This window comes from Protopterus annectens, chromosome 1.part0 (genome assembly GCF_019279795.1).
Source record: "Protopterus annectens isolate FY-2018-M chromosome 1.part0, PAN1.0, whole genome shotgun sequence".
NCBI lineage: Eukaryota > Metazoa > Chordata > Ceratodontiformes > Protopteridae > Protopterus > Protopterus annectens.
The window spans coordinates 17,525,160-17,535,282 of NC_056725.1; the positions used below are offsets into that span (position 1 = coordinate 17,525,160).

The 10,123-nt window shown below is 36.9% G+C and overlaps 1 protein-coding gene across 1 annotated transcript in view; it reads left to right on the plus strand.

Annotated features, from left to right (window-relative positions):
* The window catches only part of KPTN (kaptin, actin binding protein), a 1,335,927-nt gene extending 1,326,029 nt beyond the window's left edge, over positions 1-9,898 (plus strand). The window contains exon 10 of the mRNA XM_044079008.1: positions 9,697-9,898. Within this exon, the coding sequence (XP_043934943.1) occupies positions 9,697-9,846 (150 nt within the window). The 3' untranslated portion in view covers positions 9,847-9,898. The remainder of the gene's footprint in view (positions 1-9,696) is intronic.
* The last annotated feature ends 225 nt before the right edge of the window (positions 9,899-10,123 follow it).

The window sequence follows — 10,123 nt, forward strand, 5'->3', positions numbered from 1 at the left end:
AATTGGACATAATATAACAATATTGGTTAAAAATCAATACAAGGTATATGACAATCATTTAATATTTAGAGGAATTTTAGACAGTTTCTAGAGAAATTAAAGGTAGGTTAATCTAATACAAATAGGAATTGCAATATGAAGTGAAAGAAAAACAGGCTTATGATATATTGAGAAAGTCCGGGAAGAGCATTAGTAACTAAGCTTACTGGAGCATTTCTCCCCGGGCCTCCGCTGAAAACAGGATCTGTGGAACCTAGTTGGACTTTTCCGGTCAACAAATATTAAATAAAATAAAAAATAAAAAAAAATAAACAAAGTAAGTGAAGGGAGATTAAGAAGATATAAGGAATGAAAAGGTACCAGTTTACATTTAGGGATATCGTTTATCTTGGTTTTGAGCAAGAACAGAGCCAGGTTTTAGCTAGGAAGTCTTTCAGAGTGGTTTTAAAAGATGGGATGGAGGGTATATATCTGATAGATACAGGTAAGGAGTTCCAGGCTTTAGCAAACTTGTACAAGTACAGACAATGTCCAGCAGATTTGCTAGGTTTGTACATAGATTTTGGTCACTGGAGCACAGTGACTGACTGGGAACATTGTTGTATAGAATGTTTTTTAGTGATGGACAGACAGATGGATGCTGGATAATTTTATAGGTGATAAGGTGTGTATTTGTTAGTTGATTTGGCAGTTCTAACCCGTTAAGGCTTTTCAGTGCTATACAGTTGTGGGTTCTAAAAGGGGTATGTGCTTCAAATTTAGCAACTTTGTTATAATAACACTGTTCAAGTTTTGTGAAGACTGGAGGTTAGCAAAGATGGGAGTGCTATATAGAAGAGTGGGAGGAGCTAAGTAGTGGCAAGTGTAGTTTTGGGAGGAGCTAAGTAGTGGCAAGTGTAGTTTTAGTTGCATCAGAAAATTGTTTTGGCTGTGTAAAGCATCCCTACTTTATGATGAGTTTTTCTTATGTAATTTTGTATATGCAGGTCGAATGTAAGATTATCATTCGCTATCATTCCTAATAGTTTGCTATGAAAAGTGACTTCAGTGGCTGTATTATCGAGAGAGGACTTTAATTTTTTTGTTTTGTTTTTTTTTCATGAGAGAGGGATTTGGGGAGAAAGTAGTACTTTGGTCTTTTTAGGGTTGAGCATCAGTTGTGAGTTACAAAGCCATGTTTAAATGGATGTTAGCTTCCTGAGTAATTTTTTGGAGTTGTACCATGCTGTCAGATGTGCAAATTAAAGTGGAATCATCTGCGTATTGTATTAGGGTGGCCTGTTTTGTGGAAGTATAAAGGGTGTTGGTGAAAATGTTAGAGGAGGGGTACAAGAATAGAGCCTTGTGGTATACTGCTGATGACTGGGAAGTAAGGAAAGAACATGGAGTGCCATTTTACTGACTGATACCTTGAGAGATGCCTTCTGATGAGGACATCTGAAGCAAAAGTTTGCTGTGGCAAACTCTAGCTTTAGACAACCCTAGAAATAAGGAAGAGACCTGTTTGTCATTATCTAGCTTTATTGATAGTATCTATATAGGTTAGAAGGGAAGTGTTAGTATTTTGGGAAGGATGGTAATTATGTTATGTAGGGGATGGAGTTGTTCTGCAGGAGATAGTCTAGCAGTTGTTTTTCAATAGAATTTTCAAGTATTTTGGTGAGGTGAGATAGGATTTCTATAGATCTAAAGTTATTACTGTCTTTTGAATTTCCTTTTTTGCGCAGAAGTATAATGTGTGATTTTAATAGCAAGTTCGTTCTCCTGCGTTTTCGCTCATATGAGCATTCAATATTGTTACCATTTGATATGGTAATATAGACCCATCTTCCATAGGGTGCTGTACTGAATTGAATCAAATGCCTTATTTAAATCATCCATCATTCATTTTACTCGAACATTCTTATATAAAATATCATCCACTAATTCTCTGGCTAACAGTAAACCCTGTACTTTACCTTTTATACCATAAATATTTTATTTATAATCTTACTTAACTTACTTTTCACTCTGTTTTGCAAAATTTTCATAAAAATCTTATATTCAGTGTTATCAAGAACTCTAATTCTGTACATCATACTTGTCTCCTTTTTTCCGTGTGAATTTAATTACAGTGCTACACAGTCCTTTATACTGAAAACCCTTTCTTAACCATTCAATTAATACTTTTAAGAAACCGGTCTTTTGAACTACATTCATATTCATATACATTCTATACTGTATTCCATCTGGCCCTGCAGCAGTTTCCAGATTTACTTTTCCTAAAATATTTTCTGTTTTTTCCATTCTAATCTTTTTTTTTTCCAAATCTTTATCTTTCTCCAAAAAGATATCCACTTTCCATTTCTTAGTACATTGTGATTTCTTCCCTCTTAAACTTTCTTTAACATTATCTTTTTACTGTTTCTATAATTGTATCTTGTGTAGTTTGTAGTATACCTGACCTGTCTTTCATTAGTCTCATAATACTGTCATTTTCTTTAATAAGTTTACTGAAATATGTTGCAATTTCTTCCTCCTTTTTCTTGCAAAAAATATCTTTGTTTATATAACAAATACTGTATTTCTTTTTTATTTAAATCATATAATTAATTTTCTTTAATACAGCAACTTTCTTTGTTCTTTCTCAAACTTTCACAAATATCCTTACTCAGTTGATCATAATACACTGTTTTTTTATTTCTTCTTTTTAAATTTTCCATGCTTATATAACACTGTTTGTATTTTTATTTAAAAACCATCACTCAGACCAGTCTTTATAAAAAAAGGTGTCACTTCCATGTGGTCCTTCATAAACTTATTACATCCATCTTCCCTTCTTTATCTCACTTAACCTCGTTAATCCTTTTTACTCCTTTTCCTATTTTATATAGTTGGAATTATCTTAGAGTAATCCATATAGCCCTGGGATTCGAAAAAGCTGTCTGTAAATACTCATCCATCCCCAATTTTTAACACCGCTGAAACTAAAAAAAATCTATTTTTGTTTTATGTTTACCTCTACTGTAAGTCAAATATCACCTATCAAATATCCATGTTTAGTCCTGCATTATACTTTTAAACATCACTTCCTTCTTTTTTTAACAAATTCATAAATTGCTGTGATTGTAAATACCTGATTTCCCTTTCTTACATCGAGTCATAGTTTAAGCAACAGTAACAAATGTAAAATCTAAAACTTTTATAGTCTCCTTATACAAAATAAGTATTCCTAAACATGTCTCCCTAAATTAAAGATCACATTTTTCCCCATCACACTTACAAGTATTGTCTTTCTTCATTTGTTAAAAACTTAGTATCATCTAATCTAATGTCACTTTCCTGTCTCTTACACTATTCAAGAATACTTATTCTTCTTACAGCATTCTTTAAAACTTTTAACATTTAATGCAAGTAACTTACACAAAATGTTAACTTTTAAATATTAAAGAACCCAACCTTTCTCTCTTTTTATTGTGTCCTTCTACCATTTTTCTTTTTCTGTCTCAAACTCTCTTACCAGTAGAATTTCTTTTTTGTTTAAATTCCATTTCATATCTTCACTGTTACTTAACCTTGATTCTTTCCCCTCTCCTTTATTAAGAATAAAACTTTTCATTACTGACTTTTTCTAAATCTTATTTAGGTTCCAAATCATTTATTTCCTCACTTTCTATTTCTACACTCTTTATTTTTGTTTCTATTGCTATGTCCTTGCTCTCTTGATTTTGCTGTGTTAATGTGTCTGCATTCTGTTGCTCTAACTCAGTTACTTTGTAATCACATTGCATTCCCAAGTGTCCCACTTTCTTACATTTATAACATTTGATTTCACAGTTTCTTATATCATGTCCCATTTCTCCACACCCAAAACATTATTTTTTCACAATTATTTATCAGATGATCAGCTTTCCCACCAAAAAACATGTCTTTAGCTGCCCAGAATATTTCACCATTCTTTTGTCCCCTTTCATATTTATAATGCTTGGAATATGCACAATATTATCATTTTGCATTTTTAAAACAACCTTGGAGTCTCATGCATAAATCTCTGTTGCCATACACTTTTACAATATCTATTATATCTTTGCACACAAAAATACTTCTTCAAAGTAAATTTTTCAACTTCAGTTCTAAATTGATTATTTTTTTTCTTAGTCTCTCTTTGAAAAGCATTAAATACATAAGACTTCCAAGGAGCACAGTCCTCCTTTTTATCATACTCCTAGAAAATTTTGCACAGCTTTACCAGTTGCAAAATAATGTCACTAAAAGTCTTGTTATTAGTATGAATAAATGCCCTTACTTCATATAGTCTCACTCCTGAAGGTGTTATTTTATCACATACCTTGTATCTATCCATTCCATCTTCTTTCTTTTTGATTCATACCTTGAAAATCTTTCTTTCTACATTCACAGTTTTCTTTCCTTCTCCACTCTCAACTTCACCATCTCAGTAGTACAACATTCTATTCTCGACCTATGGACTGTCCTCTCTCTGTATTTCCTCCACCCAGTGAAGCATCATTTCCACTTTCCAATCCAACTCCATTAACAAATCATCCCACAACCCTCCTGACTGGAGGATTGTTACAACACGTTCTTGTGTTGTAACCTCTTCCTCAAAGACCTTTTTGCTGAAACAAATCCTTGGAGTCCCTTAGCATAAGTTATTTTTCCTTAACCGGCCCTTGAAAAGGTTTGACTGCCTTTTCCAGTTCCTTCACCACACCTTCCCTTCTCCTCACATTCCACTAATGTTTTCGGCAAACATACTGCTTCTGTAGTTTGACTAACAATATCATAAACATCATCATGTTCTGCATATTCCTTTCCCCCTTCCATATTTGCAAATCACTCTTCCTGCTTCACCGAGCTGCCTTTGTGCCTGGACTGGAAACAGGAAGCTGAATGCACCATACACAATCGCGTCTCTGTAAGCAAGAGTAGGGGAAGTTCTCTGATGTTCTGGCCAAACTTCCCCAGTAATATAAATATCATGTTGGGTTTCCCCTGAAATGAGATCACTAGCCTAGTGCGACTAACCTGGTAAGCAAAGGATAGATAAATAAAATGAATATATTTAGGAAACTGAGCTAACAACCATATCTTTTCTCTTCCTCCACTAGAAGAGTACCTCTGGAATCTCTTAATCATAGGTTCATAGGTGTTTACTAGGCTAACAACCACAAGGTCCTGTTTAAGCCTAGCCATGCATCCCAAATCTCTGACAAGTTCTGGTACCCTGGATAAGTGTAAGCAGGGGCCTGGGAGATGAACCATTTACAGGTTGCCTGTATCCATTAGGGACATAGGTGCCAGGCTTGAATTTCCTGTTCTCCATCTAATTGTCCAAGTTACACTTAAATTGGGTTAGGGAGGACATCTACTTCACATGGATGGGGACCTTCTTCAAGAAATGGGGTAATCTCTGGATACATACCTGTCTCTCCAGTAGGTCCTTGCTATCACAAGCAAGGTTTAAGTCTTTACAACAGGTAATTCTGGTGCTGTTTGTTTTGTTGATATGTAGAATTCCATCAGAGTGGGGTCTGGAAATGGCCAGTATGCCAGGCATAGATCTCCCATCAACAGCCTGTAGGAGACAGAGTAAAGGGATAGGGCCTTGAGGCCGTTTGCATAGGACATTTTACTTACACCCTGCACTCTTTTAGTGAGGAACCTCTGTGTATGTTCCATTTGTTGGATATGCCTTGTTAGGTAGATACTAAAGGGCGCATTGTACTCAATGATAGTTCTGATGAATGCTGAATGCAGTGGAACAATGACTTCCTTGGACCTAGGAGTCATACCCTTGTTTATAAGTTGTGCAACATAGAATGATTTTCTCACTACTATAGACACATGATAGTCAAATGCTAAATTACTGTCTATGTATGTCCTCAAGTCCCTGACCACTCGGTCAGTTCTAAGGGGAGTGTTGTCAGTATGATAGTTACCAGGGGTGAATGACTTCCCAAAGGATACTATTATGCATTTCTTGACATTAATTTTAGTCCATGGCTCTGACACCAGTTATTCCTCTGTGTCAGCCCTTCCTGGAGAACATTTGTGTTGGTGTGGGATTCAGTGAGCGCTCTAAGTTGCAATCACCTGCAAATTTAGTCAGCCATTGACCTTGACTTCCAGGAAGAAAATGCCACAAAGGAGTGGTCTAGGGACTGATCCCAGAGAGACTCCACTTGTAACTAGTCTATTTGTAGAGTTGGACTCCCCAATTTTAACTTCCTGGATCCTGTCTGTGAGCCAGATGGCTATCCACCGGGTGACATACCGGTTTGTACCTAACCTCTTGAGTTTGTCAAATGCCTTGGCCATTTCAAGGAAGGCAATGTGAACCATTTTGCCCTCATCCATTGCTTTGGTAACCTTCTTAAAGAAGTCCACCAGGTTGAGTAGGCATGATCTGCCCTCTATTAAACCAAACTGGGTTGGGTCCAGGGTCTGGAGGGTTACTATACTATTATTGATCATTTCCATGGCTTTCCGTATAAGACTAGTGAGACTTATGGGTCTGTGGATGGCCCACCTTTGTGCACTTTAATGCCTAACCTTGCATTTTTTTCAGAATAGTGCAACTACAGCATACTTATTTACCCTGTAAAATGTTAGAGATCACAGTGCCCATTGCTACCTCAGTGTAGTTGTCATTAAGAAATTGATTCACGTTTTTTTGTTTGTTTGTTTGCTATTTATTCCTCCAGTGCATGGTGACCATTATCCCTCTGTGATCAGTTTATTACTTCCCCGTAGTGTGAGAGCCAGTCACATATTAAACAGCTGTCTGGATTTTTTTTCTTTTACACTTTAACCTTTCCTCTTGGTGTCTGCCATGGGCACCTGCATCACAGCGAGGGCCTGCTGTGCCTTTCTCCTAAATGTGAATGCCCCCAACCTACACAGCATTGAAGGCTACATTCACCAGCTTGATGTTCCAAGCCGACTTTTCCAGTTATGGCTATTTTGCCTGCACACCTGGATTTGCATGTTGTAAAGCAGCCACTGGACCATCTGACCCTCTTCCCAGAGATGCAAGCCGGCATTTGCTACTTATTCCCACCCTCCCCTTTTCAACTCTTTCAGCAACCAAGCCGCTAGTTAAACACAAGTTGTCTGCATAATAGTTGGAGCTTTATTGCTGTACATCACAGAGCTGGGAACTAATGGTCTTTATTTAGTGCATTGGTCCAGTATGATACTTGATGGACAGTATGCTGAGCAGTCCTGTCGTCACACCAGACTAGTCACTGACTTCTTGCTTGGCATTTGCCTCCCTTATACCACATTTGCCTGTTATCAGCTAGCCTGATTAGATCCATCCCAGTAGGGCACCTTGTGAGGGCTTTGCTGTAGTCCAGCTATTTTATATTGATCTAGTTTCCTCTTGTCAGGGCCTTGCTGTAGTCGAGCTATTTTACATTGATCTAGTTTCCTCTTGTCATACTTAGTAACAAACCAGTCTTACAACTGGATCTTGGACTAGAAAGATAGCTTGATGTGTGAATCCAGATCCTTGCCACCTACTTAATTTACATTCATGAATTGTTTGTCACAAAGTACCTTCTCACGGATAGCGGCAAGGTTGGCTAGTCTGTATTTATCTAATTACTGAAATGCTTTAAAAAGGTTTAAAGACAAGGGGGGGCTGGAATTTACTGGAGAAACCTGGCAAAAGAATCAAGATGTTGGGAGGAAATAATTCAAGCAAGAAAGGTAATAGAGTGAGATGAGGCCAAGAAGACATTTGGATTGCAGGCTAGAGATTGCCTTCCCTACCAGGGCTTGAGCTCAGAGTACAGGCAAAGAGAATGGGGTAGGGGTATTTTAAGTGAAAGACCTGCTGTAGTAGGTTTTTTAGTTGAATCGAGAACAGTAGTAGTTGTTAAAAAAAGGGATAATTAGTAGCTTATAAAATCGGTGCAGCTTTTAGCGTTGCCGCCTCACAACAAGAGGTTCTCCGGTTCGATCCTCGGCTGGGGTGCCTTCAGTGCGGAGTCTGCATGTCCTCCCTGTGGTAGCGTGGGTCTCCGGGTGCTCCGGTTTCCTCCCACATCCCAAAGACCTGCTGTATGTGGATTGGCCCTAGGTGCATGTGTGCGCCTTCTGTGGAAGGTTGGGCACTGGTCTGGCAACTCAACACTGTAAAACTCCACTGCCAATCATGAGTGGACAGGTGATCCGCTGTGGCAACCCCTAACCGTGAAAAGCTGAAATAAGAAGTAGGGCTTATAAAATATTGCATGATAACTACGAGACTCAATCAGAGCAGGCTAGAAAAGATTGGGAAGAGAATCTGTGAAAACAATGGGAATACATATGTAGGGTTCAGAAATATGCAACTAAGTCCAGTAGGTTTAGGATATTTGCTTAGAAGGGTTTGCATAGTTATTTTTATACCCCAAGCAGACTTCAAAGAATTTTTCCTTAGGTAGATAGCAAATGTTGGGGTGTGAGGAGAAGAAAGAATTAACTGAGAACATATGTCTTGGGGGTGTAATGAGTTGGCATATTTTAAAAATTCCATACAGAGTACTGTTATTGGAAATACTGGGTGAGTAAACGGCTGCCTGTAAGTAAGGAAATAATTATTTTGAGCCAGAAGACAGGATCTGAATTTCCTAGATATAGTGAAGCCTTGTTGTGCTTAATTTTGTTGGTTGCCAAAAAAAAAAGTCTTCACCAGCTGTGTGTGCGGTATCACATATTATGAAAAAAATAAAAGAACTGGAAGAGGGATCTTTAGAAAAGGGAAGCAGAAAGTCACATAAAAGTAAATGGAAATTGTGGAACAATGTATGCATAATAATGTTCAAGAGTGAGGTTTAAGGGAAGACAGGGATTCACAATTTTTTTGAAATGTTGGACTGATAGTAAAGATAATATACGTGAGATATGTTGTATTTAAATAGAAAAATGTTAAAATGGTTTGTTTTCTTGTCTGTTAATGTATTTTGCCTGTCTTAAGTAACAATTTAATGAAGATGTTTTTAAAAAAGGCTTAAAGATATATTTCATGAAGTGGAGATGTCTCTGGTTTCCTGCAGGTCCTTAGCATTGTTTGATACATAGTTCCTTTGAGGACTTTAACACATCTTCACAGTTTTAGTTGTAGTTCCAGAGAAAGTGACTGTCAGGTCTTCAAACTAAGGTTTGGAACTTGGTTTTCAAGTGCATTTTAGTGTTCATCTAGGCTTCCTCAGCAAATGAAGATTAATTCTCGATAAAAGAAAATAAGTTATTGCAATAGTAGTGTTAATCTGCTGTGCTTGAACTTTCTAATTTGGCCTCTCAGTCCAGAATCAAACTGGGTTTATAACAAGAATGATATGATTATTATTATTATTATTATGCCATGAATTAGGTTCTAATGAATGTCTGTTTTAAAGGGTTTGATGATAAATGAATGAGTTAACTCATTTAGTTTCATTGTCTGCAGTGTCCATTCTGAGTGGAAGCGTATTTGTGGAGTAAATACCAGGAGACTATTTAGAATCTGATTTCAGATTCCAGAAGTTCCATTTTTTTTTCTGTCAGATTTGAAGAAGATGAGTCTATGAAGTGAAAATCTGTTGAGGGATTAATTGGATGATTTTATTTAGTTAATCCAAATGAAAAATAGTAAGTATGTATTCAGTTATAAGACAGCAAACAACAGGTGTACATAATACTAATATTACTGATTTTTTTTTTTTACAGCACAGTCTGAACCAGACCACAGCGCTTGTACTGGACAGACTACGCAGGAAAGTGACTGAGCTAGAAAACAGAAGCAATGCTTCTAAAACTGATGAAAGTCATCAAGACCATTGCACAGAAGGAAATCGAGCACAAAATAGCACTTTTTAAAAAAATATATCTATTATTTAGGTATACTTAAAAAATAAAATACTTAAAAGCATAATGTTGTTGGTGTTTGAAAATCTGAGCAAAATTTACAAAGGAGTATCCTTTACTGGCTATTTTATGTAAAAATGATTCTTGGGATCTGGAACTGTATATTATTAATCTGATGTCTGGTTTCGTTCTTCCTCAACTGTTGGGTTAGAATCCTACCCTCTGATCTGACTCTGCCTCTTATTCCAGATTATAGAATCTTGAACTCTCGAGCTCCTCCCTTTCCCTG